The sequence below is a fragment of the Protomyctophum bolini genome (assembly GCF_963924005.1).
Source record: "Protomyctophum bolini genome assembly, chromosome: 2".
NCBI classification, from domain to species: Eukaryota; Metazoa; Chordata; class Actinopteri; order Myctophiformes; family Myctophidae; genus Protomyctophum; species Protomyctophum bolini.
This window is the reverse complement of record NC_137863.1, coordinates 13,695,238-13,715,605: the sequence shown is the minus strand read 5'-3', so window position 1 is coordinate 13,715,605 and position 20,368 is coordinate 13,695,238. Positions and strand designations below refer to the sequence as shown.

General features: G+C 42.0%; 1 protein-coding gene across 1 annotated transcript in view; it reads left to right on the top strand.

Moving 5' to 3' along the window:
• Positions 1-212: 212 nt before the first annotated feature.
• Positions 213-20,368, top strand: part of epha8 (eph receptor A8) — a gene marked incomplete at its 3' end in the record, with an annotated part of 106,112 nt that continues 85,956 nt past the window's right edge. Inside the window, exon 1 of the mRNA XM_080786009.1 lies at positions 213-349. Within this exon, the coding sequence (XP_080642135.1) occupies positions 262-349 (88 nt within the window). The 5' untranslated portion in view covers positions 213-261. The remainder of the gene's footprint in view (positions 350-20,368) is intronic.

Genomic DNA, 20,368 nt, shown 5'->3' with positions numbered 1-20,368 from the left:
GAGAGAGAGAGACGACAGACTGATGGAGAGCCACAGAAGCGGTCTCTAACTCTAACCCAATGAGCTCGCAGCCCTCACATACACACACTCGCACACACACACACACTCTCCGCGCGCCGGCTCTCGCTACGTCTCCACACTGGGGCACAGAGAGAGGCAGAGAGTGGCAGAGAGGGAGAGCGAGGGAGCGAGAGGAGAGAGGAAGAGAGAGAGAGGAAGAGGGGGACACTGGCAGAGTGCGAGTGTGTGTGAGTGAGCACCATGGCTTCAGATCCGGGGCTGGCAGCGATACTGCTATGGACTATATCACTACAGACACTGGGCTCAGCGGGATCCACCAGCAATGAAGGTACGTGTGTGTGTGTGTGTGTGTGTGTGTGTGTGTGTGTGTGTGTGTGTGTGTGTGTGTGTGTGTGTGTGTGTGTGTGTGTGTGTGTGTGTGTGTGTGTGTGCGCGCGTGCGTGTGTGTGTGTGTGTGTGTGTGTGTGTGTACGTACGCGCGCGTGCATGTGTGTGGCTGTAAACATGTGTCTGACTCTGAGTGTATCCGCGTGACATTCAAAACACACAAGCTCATTTGAATAGATAGAGTTGAATAATGCATGTTGTCTGACAGTGAGGGATTAACTTATCTCATGTTGAGTTTATAGCAATGTTCTGACAGCAAGCCAACATGACCCGCGCCACGACAAACGCGCCACAAACACAGATTCACACATGCACTCACTGCTCGTATATATGTAGTACATACAGTATACAGTACACTGTATATCTTAAATGGTCTTGGGTCACAGGGAACGGATGATGTCCAACATCAAAGTTTTGCCCGTATACAGGAACTTGTAGAAAAGATATTTGGTGTGTGTGTGTGTGTGTGTGTGTGTGTGTGTGTGTGTGTGTGTGTGTATGTTTGTGTGTGTAATACAGACTTACGGAGGGCATGTGTGTGTGAGTATAATGTGTCTACGTGAGTGTGTGCATGTGCGTGCGACTCATTTTGACATTGCTATATTCAGTGAGCTGGTCGATACAAGACCAGTTGTGTGTTGGTTAGATCCTAGCTATCTGTGCATATCGGTGTGTGCATGTGTGCATGTTTGTGTGCGTGCGCGTGCATGTTTGTGCATACTGCATACTCATACTATAGTATGAGTATGCACAATGCCAAAGTCTCTCTCGAGTGAGTGCAAACACTGACTGTTTCCTTCCCTTCGTATGTCCTTCATCCTGTCACCATGAGACGGAAAACTGTTGTTGTCACTTGTTCAACTAATGCCACACAGTCCACGATGACGTCCCTTGTTACTGCTGACACGCCAATGGCCGTGCTGGTGTGATGTGTGTGTATTTGTGTGTGTGTGTGTGTGTGTGTGTGTGTGTGTGTGTGACAGGGTCTCTGTCCTTGTGGTATGTCTTGTCTCGGGAGACAGAGTGAGTGTGGAGTCAGCCTTGGCGTGGCTGTCAGGGCCCTCTCCTCTCCCCTCTGGCAGCGGCGGCTTAACACCGCAGGGAGAAGGGCGAGATGAAGGAAAAGAGAGAGAGAGAGAGAGAGAGAGAGAGAGAGAGAGAGAGAGGGAGATGGAGAAACTGGTTATTTAGTCCAAAAGAGCCAGTGGCAAAGCGCCGTCAGAGTCAGAGTGGCAGGCCAGGGCAGCCATTTATCCTGCGTCGAGCTCTGCGAGGGCATGTGAAGGAGTGTTTAATTTAACATTCCATTTCTATATACTCTCAGGCCCTTACGGGTCCATTTTCATACTTTCCGAGTTGAATTAACAGTCACGATTTTGCTATATCAGGTGAGTGGAAGAGGATGATGTGAGGAGCAACTCAAAGCCTATATCGACTCTGTTTTGCCCTCTCTCGTCTCTCGCGGTATGAGCAGTACGTCCCTGCTGGGGCTTCGTGAATGCACCATTTAGAACCTGCCGTTAATGTCCTGCCGCGCGCATGGGTGTGCTACACACCTAGCTCCTCGCTCCGCTTTATGGCCATCGGAATTCCATATTTTGTACTGGTGTTTGTTTTAGTCTGTTTTGTCTATTATTTTACTCAGTTTCATTTCCAGTCGTCTGGACTGCATGTCATTGTAAATAACAAATTAGATTATTCACTAAATGTATAAATCAAGTGACAAAAACTGTTATACTGTTACCTTTGTACCTGCACTTATGTGTTTCTAGGCCATAATGTACTTGCTACAAAACGTATTACAGCACCTATTGTCATAAAGAGTTGTCATCCTATAATGACAATAATAATGACATATTTCCTATATGACTAGTAACTGGGGCAGCAGGGTTGATATCGTGTCTCTCTCTCTCTCTCTACGCACGCACACACATTTAAAATGTCTTTCCTCAAACATCATCTAAAAGCCTTTTTTATGCTTGATTTAAGTCAGCTACTCTGTGTGGTTTGTGTTTTCATGCAGTTTGTGGTAAAAATAGCAGGAAACAGTATCCCTATGTTGCACAATTCAATATTTAGGTAATAAGATGGCATCTTCATGTTAAGCTTGTGAATGCACACATGTATATATTGCTGTGTAAGACAGCATGGAGACTAGATCATTGTAAGTTACGAAACACAATGTCATGTCACAGTTTAAATGCACCGTTTTCAACTTCTGACATGCATGCTTTTTTAATAGACGTTGTGTTTTTTAGAAACACAAAGCAAAAAACTGCATGACAATCAATTGAGTAACTTAGAGTGAATGTGCACCATTCCTTTATAACAACAGCTAAATAATTATATTGTTGCAGCCTTGAATACACTTTAGATAATGGCCCTATTTAAATGTGTTAAGTGTATTTCCTCTTGACTGATGTGATTAATTTAAAAACACATATTCATATTGAGCAAAGGGCATGCTGCTGGGTCTATTCTAACTCAATAGCTGGCATCTTATAAAAAAAATAATACATGTGTTTTAGTTTGTTCTATTAAATTCATATACATTGTGTTTTGAATATGTGTTCTGTCAAAATTCCTGCTGTCATTGTATGCAAAATTAATAACAACTAATTCATCAAATTATATCGAGCTATTTCTCTGAATAAGAAGCAAGTAAAGTAGAGCAATGCTTTGGAATGCATTGAGAGGGGGATAAAAATCAATAATAAGCAATTTATTCCTACATATTGTGATAATTAGGTCCAAATTAATATTCATGGCCTAATATTTGAAATATAGCATTTTTATTTTTGGAAAGCTCCACTGCCTTCACAAAGAAATAGTAGAGCAAAGAAGTATTGGACTTCTTTGCTCTTACTATTCCCTGCTTTGACTTGAGGGCAACGGACAAAAAAATGACAAGCACAAGTAAAAGAAAAGTATCAGATGCAGTGGAGTGGAAAGCTCTCAGTAAAACGGAGGTAGTAACAGTAGTTAATACCCAGTTCATGAACACACAGAGAACACCTGAAAGGTAAAAAGGTAACATCTACAGTATAGACATGCACGCACGCACGCACGCACGCACGCACGCACACACGCACGCACGCACGCACGCACGCACGCACAACTGCAGTACGTTTTCAGATGTATCAGTGCAAGCAACTGTGTCAAGGTTGTTCACAAAGATTACACTTTCTGGGCAAACAGCTACCAAACAACTCCTGTCTAATCAAGTCTTTCAAATTAAAACAGCGTTTACCTTTTCGGGATAAGCCCCATAATTCAGTCTCTATTATAATAAATAGTAATAGTAAATCAGTCTATATTTTCTTCTGGAATATTGCACCATTTTAAATGTGATAAATATATGGTCATATATTTACAAAATGCTAATAATAACCAGTAATGATGACCTTTGTATGCACTGTAAACACGATTGTTTAGTTTTTCCGTGGAGTTGAGTTTTTAATCCGTCACACATGCAAAGACAGCCTGTATGTTTTGACATCTCATCACATGTTGTGTCTGTGTTTGTGTGTTTGTGTGTGTCACGAGATAGAAGGAGAGAGAGAGCTAGAAGAGGGAGAGATAGTAAGAGGGAATAAGAAAGACACATGGACATTTTTATTACCATAGTGAATAGCAGCGTTGCTGAGTTGCAGCCATGCAAGCCAGTACTCCCCCACGCCCCCCCCCAAAAAGAAAACTTGATGTGTTTGTGAAGGAGCAGCAACAATGGTTCTCTATGGTTGTTGTGAGCCTGATTCCTTACTGTAACATAAAGGCGGCTGTGTGTTGTGAGCCATATTTCCCCCGTCTCCCAGTGCAGCGCTACTGTTTTGCTTGGCAGTGTGTTCCTGATTTAAGTTGGGCATAGTGCTATAGTTTCACATCGTCTCGTCCCGGCGGGGACCAGAGAGCGCTCCTCCAGGTGGTCGTTAGCACCGTGAAACATGAAAAGACTCACACAGAGAGAGAGCCCCAGACTCACAGCTATAATGAGCAAACTGTACATTGATAATTATCACCCCCGGAACCACAAAGGAACCACAGAGAGTGCAGGGTGAATGTGTACAGAGAGACACATTGTAAAAAGACAGGTTTCAACACAGGAGTATACGCAGTACGCACCGTCATGAAAATAATCACACAAAACAGATATGGCTGAACCATGTATGAACTATGAAGCGGTGCTTTTAATTAGATCAAAACTCATAGGAGCTAAAGCGTATCCAATGTTACGAATAAAAGGAGACTGACACCTTATCAATCATGCTGTTCTTTCACCGGAAACCATAGACTAAAAAGTACTCTCTCTTTCTCACTCTCTCTCACTCTCTCTCACACACACACGCACGCACTCACACACACACACACGCGCACATCGCATGCACGGCGCACGGTGCACACACACACACACACACACACACACACACACACACACACACACACACACGGACAGACAGACAGACACTCTCTCTCTGTCTGTCTGTCTCTCTCTCTCTCTCACTGTCCAGAGGAATACCAGAACGCTTGCCACACAGTTGTCTCAGCAGAACGGTACAGAATGGTCTCTGCCTGGTATTCCTAAACGTAACCTCAATAAACTATGCCTATAACCCTAAACTTATTTATAATCTTATCCTCAGTAAAACAAATACAAGAATACAAGACCTGCCCCACCGAGCCCACACGCTCGCCCTAATTTCTTCCGCCGACCGCTCGGCGAGCGGTCGGCGGAAGAAATTAGGGCGAGCGTGGGCGAGCCTTCCAGTTACCGTCCAGAGGCAATAATTACAACTATCCAAACCAATAGGGGGTTATTTATAATAGAGGAATCTGATGACTTTTCTTATTTTTGTTATTTTAAGTTCCTTCCACAAAGTAAATGTGGAAGGAGAAGAGAAGTGTGAAGTGAGGGGCGCTCTTATCATCGTGCATTATCATACATTATCTTATTCCGGCCAATCATAATTTGCGTCCTCACTCTCACCTTCGTCATCAATGTTCTATAACGTAACATTTTACGTAATTTGACTATGATGTACACTATAACATAAAATTCTCCATTCATTGTCAATGGGAATTTAATGTTTGTGTAGGACATACAGTAGGAAGCTAAAATACAATACCTTATGCCGTGAAAAACAATAAGGCTTTCAATCCAGATCCCACTACACAGTAGACTCAGCGGCTACATGTACCATTTGTATCACTGCTCAGTCAATACGTGCCAGGTATAGGTTTAGTAATATCAGTCAAGAATGAACAAATTCATGAAAATAAGAAAGAAAAAATCTCATAATCTATATGTGAGGAAGACATTTAACAAAGGTTCTCTGTGTCTGCATCCATTTTTGCCTACATCAATGTTTTTGTGTGGAAGGATTTTTTTTCAGCCCTCTGCTATATCCAATATTATTATATAAATGCTGCCAGGCAGGCACACCTTAAATAATGGAATCACTTCATACTCTTCCCCAAGAGTTTGTAGGCTATAGTCGCGAATAACGCATCAAAAGTAGATCTGCGGCCTCATCAATCAGTCTGTCAGTGTCCTTTTCACACTTGTTCATAGATGAAAATTGCAGCACACACTCTTTTCAAAAGCCTAAATAATATATGATGCTGTATAGGATAGAGATTATATGGATCAGCAGACTTTGGCCACAGTCTGTCAGAACTTCAGATGATGCTGTCGGTCAAACTGAATTCATATCGTGTTAGACTCAGTTAAGGCTATGCTTAATTACCTGTCCCCTTAACAACACTTTACTTATCTCTCAACAATACCACAATGTTGGTATGAATCTTGTGAAAATGAATAATCACAATTCAGGAAAAAAAAACATACTACTACTACAATGTCAAATCTTCCTCGTGTGTACAAATGTAAGTGTACAAATGTAACCCAAGGGTCCATTTGTATAACCTGACGCTGCCAGATGAGGGCGGTATTGCGGAAACATATTCCCCAACACAACACTCATCTGGGATCTCTGACGGAGTTGAGCCCTGAGTCAGATCTGCTTCGTACCGAACCAATCAGCGTGAGCTAAAGGCGGGATGCGGATGTGACGGTATATAGACACGTCGATATGATTGGTTGTGTTTGCACGCCCACACGGTGATAGACAGACGCTCCCATCCAATCATCTACCATGTATCTTGAAAAAAAGGAACAGCCCCGTCAACGAATTTGCTTCCGCGATCCCAGATCCAAATAAGCTGTGAAACAAATTTGTGTAGCAAGCTTTTTGGATCTGGCAGCGTCAGGTTACCATTTGTACACTTCAGAGTTAAATTAACGACAGGATTCTATTGTGTTGATTGTTTGATACATGAATTCATTTAGTTTCAGTTTCAGTTCAGTAATAATAACATATGCTAATGCCTGCAGGCGCTGTATAGGGGGGGGGGGGGGGTGTGTGCATGTGCAGTGTGAGGGTCAGCCCCTCACAATCGCTCAGCGCGAGCAAGCAAGCGTGAGTACTCAGAGGACAGAGAGAGCTTGAACCTCTCCTCAGTCCCAGAGTTGAACACAGGTATCTGCTGATCTGCCCACTGCTCTCTCTCTGTCTCCTCTATTGAGGCATCAGCCTTGTTAGCAGGCTGTCAGGAGGAATCTAGGGCTTACCTGATCAATATAGCCCGGTCTGCCAGGCTCGCTGAGCTGCAGCCAGACATCACCGTGGCCTCAAAAGGCGCGGGCCTCTCCCGTGAGGCCTCTTCTTCACCTATTAGCCTGGGGACTGACATTGGGCTGACCTGAGTTCAGTGTAGCCCCCCAGGGTACGGGAGCTGCGTGCTCACATTGCTCAGTGATGCCGTTTGATGGTGGCTGTATTGCAGGAGGATAATTTATATTTCTCCGCTCCGCTAGCATGTTGGGGTACATTATCCTTCACTGAGGCAAGGGAGGCGAGGGAGAGGGGAAGAGAGGAAGGAGGGCGAGGGTTGCAGGCGCTGTGTGACAGCTCTGTAATGGGCTGCTGTACGTGGCTGTGTTAGCACACCCCTCCTGGAGAGAGAGAGAGAGCTCTCTGATGAATGACTGAGATCTGACCATGGGTCCAAACAGACGACAAAATACAGCGCCGTGCATTATAGACAGGCACGAAAAACGTGTTTATGATCGGGGAATGTATAGGCAGGCAGAGAGGGAGGTGGGGGGACAATGGAAGAACAAGAAAGTGTCAAAGAGAAAACACAATAAGACAGAGAGAGAGAGAGAGAGAGAGAGAGAGAGAGAGAGAGAGAGAGAGAGAGAGAGAGAGAGAGAGAGAGAGAGAGAGAGAGAGAAAGAACTGAACTGAACCTCAAACTGAGGCAGCAGGTTGGTGCCTTGTATGGTTTTCCTCCGCCATCGGTGTGTGTGAAGTACGGTCAATGTGAAGTACATATAGTGTAAAGCGCTTTAGAGAAAAGCACTATATAAATGCAGTCCATTTACCATTTAGAGGAGAGAAAGAGAGAGAGAGAAAGAAAGAGAGAGAGAGAGAGAGAGAGAGAGAGAGAGAGGGGGGGAGGGGAAATGAACAAGGCTGCCTCAAATTCGTCTTTCATTTTCATCTGCGGGTGTCTTTATCAACTCCGGAGGGAAGCGTCTACACTGATAATTTGCTGCTCAATTCCCTTCAATCCATTAGGGGATTTAAATGTTCATTAAGTTTAATAGAAGCCTAGCGAAGGTCTAATATGCTCTGATAAATGCAGGCAAAACTCGCCAACCTGCTCCAATTGCTCCGGCATCAGGGAGCCATACCAGTAATAAGGTCAACCAGACAAACTCTAAAGTTTCTGTCCAGTGCGCTTCATAAAAAGGACATCTCACTCCCGGAACGGGCTTGCTCAAATCCCCATCGCGACTCAAACGACACAGTGAGTGCTGGTCAGAGGGCACAATCTTGTAAAGTGCGTACTGGTGGTGCATAATGTGCACTGTGCAGTATAGGTCGGCTTTCGTGTTGTGGCAGGGAAGCCTGCTACTCAGGTATGATGTAGTGATCCCCAAACCCACAGTGATTCAGGTTGATGGATCTCCCCGAGAACTGTTTCCAGAAGGAAATAATGCATTTTACACCCCGTAATCTGTCCATAAATCACAGGCCTGATGTAATTAATATGAGGAAAGAGAGAGAGAGAGCGAGAGAGAGAGAGAGAGAGAGAGAGAGAGAGAGAGAGAGAGAGTGGAATAGATAATGCATCTTTCATCTTATGAAAATGTGCACGTGCAGGTGCAGGTGAATGAGCAAGCAAACATATACGCATACGCGCATGCGTGGAGGAATGTGCACAAGCGCGCGCTCGCACTCAACACAGTTATCTCTGAAAGTGATATTAATGCATGGTGCGCGTGGAGCATTGCTCTTAAGGGAACTAAAGCATTTATAGCATCATGATCTAACCTATATGGACACATGGGGGTGGGCTTTGGGAGAGAGAGGAAAGGCGATAGGGGAAAAAAACTGAAAAGAGTATAGGCTTAAATCAAATGAGACGAATTGTGTGACATAATGCTTAATATACAATGTCACACGACTAAATATAAATCAGTCTTAAAGGTTTGGAAAGTCAGTTTCGTCGTCTTGCATCAGCACCTGGCCTCTGAGTTACCTCTTATGGGCAATTTATACTTAGGTGCACATCAGTGCCGCACACTGAAAATAACAAAACGACAAGCTTGCAATGTATCACGCTGCGTCGCATTGCGAGCGTGTCGATTCTTCAGGCTTTAAATCAGGCTTTACTGGTGTCGTACGAAACAAACACATAGTTAGTAGGAAGCCTGACACTTTTCTATTTCAGGCTAAGCTTATATTGTTTGCCTTTTTCAACCCTGAGCAGTGGAAAAAGCCCCAAATTCATGAAACTATGTTTCATCACTCTGGCATGGCAGTGACAGTGGTACAGTAGCACTGTTGCAAAAAGGTTCCGGGTTCAAAACCTGATCTTTCTGTGCGGTTTGCAAGTGCTCCCTACGTTCATGTGGGTTTCCTCACACACTGAAAGACATGCATCCCCCGACTACAAGCTGAAGATTTACAAAACACTTACATTTAGTCTAATTACAGCTGAGTAATGCGCTCTGTTCGTGACAGAGATGCAATAAAGTGTGGCCCTGGAATGGCTATAGCCGCACTCCCACCAAAGCAACAACACAAAATGAACCCTAACCCCTGAGAATTGCTGCAATCTATTTTCATTAGCATTAGAATTTCAGAAAGAATGTTGCGGCTAGAGAGCGGCTAAAGGGTACAAGGTAGAATCTCTGTGACAGCAGGTACCTGTATATAGGATACTGTAGTGGTTCCCAAGGTGGGGTCCGGTGACCCCCAGGGGTCCTGGAGGGAGTTCCAGGGGGTCCCCAGCTAAATGATAGTTAGTAACCAAATGGACCCTTATGGGTCTGTAACTCTGAGATTGTATAAATGGAACCAAATGGACCCTAACATTTCCATTTGTACACTTTGTACACACAAAATTAACATTGATTTAACAATATAAATTGGGTCCCAGAGATAAAAAAGCCATTAAATGGGGGTCTGTAGACTAATATGCATGTCAAACTGGGGGTCTTTAACCCTCTAACACCCGCATTAATTTCTACTTGCAAAAAATAGATTTCAACCTTACTACTACTTTGTACTACTAGCACTGACACTAAAAAAGATGTTAAAAAAAATAAAAAAATAAAGTTTGATGAAAAATTTATAATAATTATATAATAATATAATAAATTAATAATTTACATTTGGGGGATATCTTTCACAATAATGAATAAAACATGTTCTAGACATTCTAATGATCACAAAAAAACATATGTTACAATTATTTTACCTACTTTTATTAGGGTAAAGGTCAAAAGTTTTAGGTTCCAATCATTTTTTATTTGTGTGAATTTCAGCCTCTGTGGGGGGTATTCATATGCAAATATCATGACTAATGGCATTGAATTGGCATTGCAATGAACATCACTGATGACATTCAGGTGAAAAAAGAACAGAAAAAAATAATAATAATTTAGTAATTAATTAAAATAAATTTGTTGCTAAAAAGCAACCCTGGGTGCTAGAGGGTTAAAATTAAATGGATTGAGAATCACTGCTAGAGCTAGAGACGGGGGTCTCTGGCATTCCAAATGGGGGTCCGCGGGCTAATTAGTGTCAATTTGGGGGTCCTTGACATGAAACAGTTTGGGAACCACTGGGGATACAGTACAACGTACAGTACAGATACAGTACAACGTCTTGCTTCGGAACATCTAGGACAAGATGGAAACAGGCTCTCGTCACTATGTTAATTCAACAAAGCAACAACTACGATTTTCCAAACTGCTAGATATATTTTTTTTATAATAATAAGCATGCAAGAGGAAGAAACCCAGGCGTCTTGGGCCCATTGTTCTCTCCCTGTGCTGTTTAATATCAGTCACAACCAGTCCTAATAGCGTGGAGCACCATGCCGTTGTGTCACCGTGTCACTGCATGGACAGCTGGTGGCTGCGTGAGTGGGATCAGTCATGCAGGCACATGGCATCAGGATGTTACTGTGCCTGGATGCGCACGCACGCACGCAACATGCACGCACGCACGCACGCACGCAACATGCACGCTCGCACGCACGCTCGCACGCTCGCACGCTCGCACGCACGCACGCACGCACACACGCAACATGCAGCTCCTTTACAATTCCCTCCTGTTGTGGTCTCCTGATGAACAGTAGATGTTTTTTCATGCCAATTTAGAAGGAAACCAGTCATACAAAATGTTTAATGGATGGCGTGACATTTTGGTGGCAGGTTCATCAGGTCTGGAGCAATAAAACCACTTACAATTAAAGGACAATTTTGTATTTTTTCATCAGTGTTAGTTTTTTTTCTTCCTTTCTTTCGTTTTTTTTCAATAATATTTTTTATTGATTTTTACATTTTATGACAATGACCCTTTCTTTCGTTTGAATGATTTTAGCTAATTTTGACTGGGTGGGCAGGGGCATTCGAACAAGTTTTTGTTTCAAAAGTGTACGGCGATTTCTTTATTTCTTTATTATTATTTACTCCTACTATACCCCAGGAAATGTCATCTGTCCACAAAAGATCACGGGATCTATTGAATGTGAAGGGGGAGGTGACAAATTGACATATTGAGCCTATATGACACACAGGGCTGTATTTTGCGTGTCTTAAGTACCAGGTCTTATTACTTAACTTAAGACCTGGCGGTGTGGTCAATGCTCTTTGGCCACTCAGAATAGCCAAATGGCAGGTCTTAAGTTAAGTAATAAGACCTGGTAATTAAGACACGCAAAATACAGCCCACAGTATGGCAGTCTAGTAGGACTATAGTAAATAATAATAATAAAGAAATCGCTGTAAAACTTTGTAAAAAATGTTTTAGCCACTGTCAAAAATAGCTAAAATTGTTGAAATTAAAGAAAAATGAACACTCATCTTTTACTTAACAACCTAAAAGATTAACCTTGGTTTGAAAAACACAACAAAAACAAAGTTGCCCTTTAAAGTGTCAGTGCGGAAATGATGAAATTTGAAATAGAGACATCAGTGCATGCCGGTAGTACCAGGTCTGAATCAATCTGACAGTGAGGTGCAAAAGAAATGAAGAATAACACTTGGTTTATTTATTAAAGAGGTGTGCGGCTTTGGGAGATTGGCACGTATGGAAGGTGAGAGATCTTCCAGGCTGAAAGTTTGATAACTGTATTGATGCAATATCACTGTCATTACTTTGGTGCTTTCCCACTGCTGCTGCTGGCTTGACTCAACTCGACTAGTTGCTTTTGGTAACAGCCAGGTACTCTGTTTTCTACTGCAGACTGAACTCTTTCAGTGAATAGAGACAATCAAGTCTCTGTGTAGAGACATCTAAAGAACAATGGCGACTGGTCTGGAAATGATCTCTATCATATTATTACTACAATCGTCTTAATTCCACACCCAGTTGCAATATTCAGTCGGTATTCGGTCAGTAAGTCATTGGCCCGAATGCAACGCCGTTAGTTGCGTATTATTAGTTGCTAATAATTACCCATTTACTGTATCTCTTTGTAGTCTGCCACAGTAATTTCTGTATTGCATTACTTTGAGAGCTGAGCCGTGTTAATATAATATTTCCGTCATTTTTGTGTCATGTACATCACAAATAAATCTTTATTAACCACGTTATGGTCTTACAATGACTTTATAAACGACAGCTCCGCTATAGGGCTGGTCACGACTCACGTGGTGCAGGAACAATATTTGATTCAGTTATTTCTGGCCGCGTCCTGCCAACTGCAATGAAGACAGGTCACAGAATCAGACGACACACATTTGGTGTCGATACCATTTCCGGGCACTTATTTACACAACATTTGGTTCCCTATCAAATTCAGTTTACTTCCAATGGCATTTTCAACCTTCTATGTAGACAGAGAGGGGGAGCCGCTGTTCAGACCGTGTTCATAGAGTTATAATATGTCGTGTGTTTGTTTTCCATTGGAAGAGCTGTGTTGGGTAGCGTAATGTTGCACATGCATCAGCACGCAACACCGGGCTTGTGTGTGCATGTGCGTACGTGTGCCGCGGCAACAATGTGTGTGTGTGTTGCTCAATATTCATGTCACATTTACAATGGCTAGCTTAAAGGTTTGTTAACAGTATTCAATATATGCGATTATAAGAGAGTCCGTCATGATGCAATGACACTATATTCTTTCTGACAAATCAGCAGAGTTTTCACGTCACCTTTTACAGAGGTCAGAGGTGATACCAAAAGATTTACTACTTTTGACGTTTGGAAGTAAACTACTGTAGCGCCGAGTTGAGCAGCTACCATGCAGTGGAGTGCCAATATCTTGACATATCTCTCTCTCTCTCTCTCTCTCTCTCTCTCTCTCTCTCCAGCTCTCACTAGACCAGGTAACCTCTGTCTGAACCTTGTTTCGACCATAAATCAATAAGGGCTGAGGCATTTGGTTGGTAGGACCACCGTGAGTCAGGGGCCGTGCTCTATGAGTGTAGGTGCTGGTAACACGTCGACCCATACCTCTGTGTCGACAATATCAGCTACCCAAAATAACCATCTGTTTTCTTACTCTATACCCTATCTTTCAATTCGTGCCTGTTCCTTCTCCCTCCTCTGCCTCTCATTTTGTCTTTCCTCTCCTTCCTCTCCATCTTTTTCCGTTCCTCATCACCACTCCTCTTTTACCCGCACTATAAATAGTTCTGCATAGCTCTCCTCCGGTGCTTCCACAGCTCTCTGGAGGTGGTCCCTAGGGGGCCGGGCGGGCCTGGGCAGCAGTACACCCAGCTATGTGCTGCTGTCCCTGGGGGAGAGACGGAGCCTTGCATGGCCCTGAGCATTCTCCCACCCTCCATCATGCAGCAAACATATTGCCTTGCAGTGCTACACAAAGCAGGGTCTCATACCTGAGCACCTGCTAAAATAAGATATGGAGGGGATTGTGCTGGTGCCCGCTGGCCAGGGTTTGCAGATTGACAGGCAGCGAGACGGGGAGTACAATTAGTTGTTTTGTTGGCTGACAGCTCTGGTAAACTCATACACAATAAAAATATGGAGTGTTCATTAAACATAGCCGTACTGGGGAGAATTGACCTGTAAGGGAATTTACTGACCATATCGTATGACTCCAGAGGAATTGTTATTGATAAGAAAACGTAGTAATAGTAGATTTTACTGTAACATAGAAGTTAAACATATTTTTACTGGTTCAAATTACACACAGATTTGTTACAATTATCCACATTTAATAAGAGAGCAGACATAGGATATCATGCTGTGTCTGTGTGCTTTGGCTATAGCCTGCTGGGACTATTAACCCCTTAAAGACCTCCAGGGAATTTGGGAGGGGAGAGAAGATGAAAAAGTCGTGGATGAAAACCAAAGGATTTAGGGACATCAGAGTTCTCTTCTCTCTCTCTCTCTCTCTCTCTCTCTCTCTCTCTCTCTCTCTCTCTCTCCTGTCGTTTTTCTTTCCATGTAAGCCTCAGCACCAAGGACAAAAAGCTTACACCACCATTGAACCATTGGGGAGGAAGGGGAGGGATGGGGTTCTCCAGGGTGAAAAACGTATGGGAGCGACGCGAGAGGGACGAGTGGAGGAGGGGCATGGGGAAGGTTAGTGTGGGTTTAGAAGTTTAAAAAAAAGCGGAGAGTAGGATGGGAAGGTGATTTCTCAGAAGAATATTCATTTAAAAAGCAATGTTACTCTTATCAGCTGACGAGGAGGTACAGTACAGAGTGATTTACCGACTTGGTTGAAGTTTAATTTTCATCCTGGTTTTGTAATGCACAGTATAGCTGGCAGGAATGTGATATGGCAATTGTTAGCATTTCAAAGCAGTGACTAAACGTAAACAAAGTTTATCAACCAAACAAATAGAACATACATTGATGCACAAGGAATGTTCCAGAGCACTATTGAAAATGTAAATGCGCAATTGACAGTATCAATAAATATCTGCTTCATTGTAACAGTTGGAAAAGATGCTTTGCTAGTTGCACACGGGTAATCATGGTTGATGTAAATGCGCAGGATGATATTTAGCCACAGCAAAGTTGATATTAAAATGTAATACAAACTTTGGTGTGGCTTAATATCCTTCCAAGATAATACATATTTATTAATGAAATGCTTATTATCATCATATTCTATGACATATCACTATCATGCTTACCATCAACGAGGGCTGACTGACTGAAAAGGTAATTCGTTGTAATTAAACACTGACTTCTTGTGGAGGAGAATCTGCTGAACATCACCCGTGGCTTGCAGTGGGTGTTTAAGTTTAAATCTCATGAATATGGAAATTAAAAAGTGAACTTGCAAAACCGAACCACGCCGAGGGGCAAATTCATCAAGGTACTATAAATAGCAGTGTTTGCGATGACACAGCTATAGCCCACTGCCACACAAGAGCAACCCAGATTCGGCTCAAACAAGGGATTAAATTCATTCCGCTCCTATGCCACTAAAATGTGGAATGCAACAGCTATTAAGACATGTGAATCCCTTGACTCCTTCAAAACCGCTCTCAAACAGCACGTTGGCTACAATTCGAAACTGGCCCCTGTAAATTAAGTCTGAGTCACCCCCCCCCCCCCACACACACACACACACACACACACACACACACACACACACACACACACACACACACACACACACACACCCCTTTCTCCCCATACTGTACATGTTTTTCCCTTTTTTACTTTATTTATATGATGATCTCCTGTTTCTTTTTATAGAAGGGTATGTTTGTCTTTAAATGTTCTGATGAAATGAAAAAGGTGGACCCTGTTGTAAACAAGTCTCAGTGCTTAATCATGGTTCGTCCACAAAGTAACAGTTTTTGTGTTGACTTGTGCTTTCATTTGAAATGTTAAATATAATGGGTAATCACCTCATTCAGCCAAAACAGTAATGCAAGTGATTGAGTGACTGTTACCAATAGAGCCGCAAGCTAATTTACAATAACTTGTAAGTTAGCAGTCTAATGTAGTTAGACTTATCATTTACTAATGGACTCTAGCTTGCTTTTCATTTCATAGACCTTAGTTACCACACACTATAATTATTGTTTCATGCTCAGGGGTGCTGTAAGAGAGAAAACCCTGAATGATTCACTCCTGGGCTGCTGGAAGCTGGAACACAAAAGAAATACCAGCCTAAAATACTGGCATCGGTGAAATAGGCATTGGACCTATTTCAGGACGTTTCAGCTTTGTGCCACAATGTTTTGCTAATAGAGACTGAGTAGCATTCTGCCACATAAAGCTACTTTGAGAGACATGTTTACAAGCGACACCGTGCCAATAAACACAATGATTACATTTACACTACTTAATCCTGCTTAGTATACATTTAAGCTAAAATGTATACTGTAATTATAATTGGGATAATTTAACAGAAACAATATTAAGTTATCTCAATGAGGGAGAAAAAAAACTAATACAATACAAAAACAGTGAATAGACATAGACGGAACAAGGGGAGACATGGGGACAATAGGCTCTACTGTAGTGTGGACTAAACAAACATTTGAAACATGCTTGCTTGTATATGGGTGATAGCTTTTATGGGTTGATGGAGGGCATCAGTTCTCAAACTGCAGTAGGTTTATCATGGTGGCTGCCTCTTAGCCATGGTTCATAGCATCAGAGTTCTCCTTAACACTATGTTAACACTATGTTAAGGAGACTATGCGACTATTTTCCTCATTGCCCCGTTTGCACGATGTCTAAACTAAAAAAACTAAAAAAACAATATGCTTTCGCCACTCACCAAAACAGAGACGCTTTTAAGGTCCTTACAGACAGTGAGTGTGATGAATATAATCAAAGCAAAAATGTGTTGATTAACTATTGGTGATGCCACCTTCATACAGGTTGGTGCTTTTATTTGCAATAAAATATGACATAGTTCCGACAAATATATCCATCGCTTTATTCCCATAAATATTATACAATTATTATTACCGCTATATAAAATATTCATGTTCTAAGCTTACATGGAGCGAACGATAAAAGGACTAGGATTGAAGAAAGCTACAAAAAACAATAAGTTAAGTACTGTAAGTTGCAAATAATGATTTAGGGCCCTGACTTTTGTGAAATTATTGGTCCTGGGTGGGTGGATGTGTTTGCTACTTTGCTTATTTACTTTTGTTGTGTTAGTTTTTAGTTGTGTATGTGTGGGAGTATATGTATCTTGCTATTGTTTATTTATTCATTTTATCCATGATAAATCTTTTCATCTTTTCAAGCAATGGAGCTCCCTGCACTTCCCGAGTTGATAACTAGTCTTAAATGCATTTATTTTAAACACAATTTTGTGTTACTGTATAGTTTGACAATTAAAATTAATTAAATGAATCAATATATTTTTTTAATCAGCTTTTAATATCGGCTATCGGTCGTTCCATCTAAAAACATTAAATCAAGCTGTGATCAAAACAAGGTGAACTGAAGTAGCCCGAGTCCACAATTATAGCCTGCAACACCTCTTGCCAAAGCACAGGAAGCCTTGTATTGTGCCAGCCTCCACATACAGTAGTGACAGCCAGTAATAAAGCACACACAATTTTCTCTATACTGTTATCCAAAGAGAAGACACGCATCGTGTGCAGGGGGGAGAAGGCTGTTATCCAAAGAGAAGACAGGGGGGAGAAGGCTGCCGAACAGCTACATCTGAACACTGGATCAAGCTCCAAAACTGTACAAATTACACCATAGAAAGTGACGTTTCAAGCCTCATAATTGATAATTGATTATCCCTTCATCGGACAATCAATTATTTTCCCCCAATTTATTTTGGCGCTTATTCCAGTGTTTTTTGGATTCTTTCTGACTTCTGTCCTGCACCTGCCTTCTTATTGTCTCCACCAGGCCGAAGGCATGGGGAGAGAGTATGTTTTGCACTCCGTCCGTCCGTCCGTGTGTGTGTGTGTGTGTGTGTGTGTGTGTGTGTCTCCGTCCGTCCGGCTGTGTAGGCCTACAGCTAATTTCCAGCACCGTTATCAAGGTCGATGCCACATTTTGCACACACGCCCTAGATGCCAACAATGAACCTCTGCCCCAAATTTTACAAACGGCCTGTTATAGCGCCACCAGGAGGCCGACTTTTGTAAAAACACATTTTTGGATATTACTCCTCCAGATTTTGTCCAAAAATCCCACAAATCGTTACACAGTATCTCTATAGTCATGTGTTCAAGACGGATCTGTCCGATATTTCATATTCCATCCTAATTGGCTAACATTGGCTTTCAAAGTTTGCAGGATTGACCTGTTTTGAACAAAAATCTTTCACAGACTTTCCTACTAGGCTGAGGAATATATCCCACCCTTTTCACATTGGCCTGTTATAGCGCCACCTACAGGTGTATTTTTGCAAAACACATTTTTGGAACAAAATGCCTCAAATCATCCAATTGCCATCCAAGAAAAAAAATGCACCCTTTTCACATTGGCCTATTATAGCGCCACCAGGAGGCCACAACCTGACCTGCCCTGGTGGAGACCTGTGCCCGAGGGGCACTTTATCTAGTTTGTTTATGTGCTGAACAGTTAACCGCAGGCCTATTCTGGGGTGAACAATGGAGGGGGGAAAAGCATATTGCAACACATTGTGACCTTAAAGACGGAGTGAAATGAAAAATATGTTTTTCACACTTTTAGAGCATATCTGTGGTCATCATATGGGTTTGAACGATGACATGTAGAGGGCAGGCCTGAAAGAATCTTGATTTAAATCACCTGCTTTATTCCCATTGCTGCAGTTCCTCCAAACACAGCTGGTTTTGATTACAGAACTACTCATTCTCATTCAAGATGACATCCATTTACTCATTTTAAACTTAATCAGCACGCTAAAATATCTGAAAACATTATAGGTTAGAAATAAGCCACCTAGCTCTGCAAGTCTATGACTAAACAAACACACTCCACGCATCGCAGAAGTAGTGGAGCTACGTCCCATAGCCTGAAGGGAAGCAATGCAACCAGGCTCTGATTGGCTCAGAAACGCACAGCCTTCCGTTTCAAACTTCAAAATAGAATGAAAATAAAAAAGCCATTGCACCCCATCTTTAATGTAGATTGTCTATTTTTTGGTGAAGCGATTTGGTGTAGATGGAAAAAGGAGGGGACTAGTAAAAAGTATTTACTGTAGGGTTAAAGTGGTTAAAGTTAGTGCCATTTAGTTTTAAACAGCACTGTATTGGTGCCATGGCAGTTGACAAAATCCCACACTATTATTCCATCTTTATAAGTAAGTAACTAGTAAGTTCTAGTTACCAATATGCTGTCCAATGCTGAACATTGTTTGTAGTTAGCCTGGCCCTAACCAGCAGGTTGTTGAAAAACAGCTGTCGTTCTCTCTCTCTCTCTCTTTCTCTCTGTGCGTGTGTGTGTGTGTGTGTGTGTGTGTGTGTGTGTGTGCGCGTGCACGCATATGTGTGTGTGTGTGTGTGTGTGTGTGTGTGTGTGGTAATTTGTATAGTTTGGTTGTTATATTTTCATCATTCATTTTTCATTATCTTCCTCTATTAAACTGGAGGGTTTCAGACTGGAGATTGATGTAACAGCTTTGTAAGTTTGTGGAATTGGAGAAATAAATCATTCCCAATTGTGTACGACAAAGTGTCATTTTGAACGACACACAGAAGTTGTGTGATGCCTTTTTGTTTCTAGGTGCTAAAATGCAATATTTTTTGTTAAATGTAAAATGAACCACTATACTAGTATTAGTTAAACTAATAGTATTAGTAACTAATAGCCCAGTCCTTCCTTCGCATCCACACTATATTTTCTCCACAGTCATGAACATTTTACTGAAATGACCTGAATAATCAATCAGCTGAAGCACATTGCACTGCTAAGAAGTCATTGCCTTTTTAAATTCAGTTCGATAAATCTTGGACTATAAATCAATGCTCACTTGTATTAACACGTGTATTAACTTCAGACAAGTTTAAAGTCTCTGCCAGTCGATTGTTACATACCTTGTTCCTTTGTCAAAAACATTTGAACTGTGAAGAAAAGGCTTTGACACGGTTTGACAAATTAGAGTGTTTTGTAAATGATGTCTCTATGCTACAGTAGGTCCTAATGCGCGCAATTTGATGGGCGCACTAATCGATTTACAGAAAAGGGTTTGCCTTATAGGGTATAGTTATCCAGCTAATATTTCCTCATTATTCTGCATCAATACTCTCTGCAGACAGAGTTATTATTTTAACAATGCACATCCCCAGCAGTGTCATTTGAGCCATGATTTATTTATTTGCACAATGGCAGAACAATAAAACAAGGTACAGGAGGACAAGATGCATGAAATGACTTGGAGTGGAAGTCAAAAATAGACGGCAATGTTGAAATAGGCTATTGTGCGTGCGCACGCGCGCGCGTGTGTGTGTGTGTGTGTGTGTGTGTGTATGTGTGTG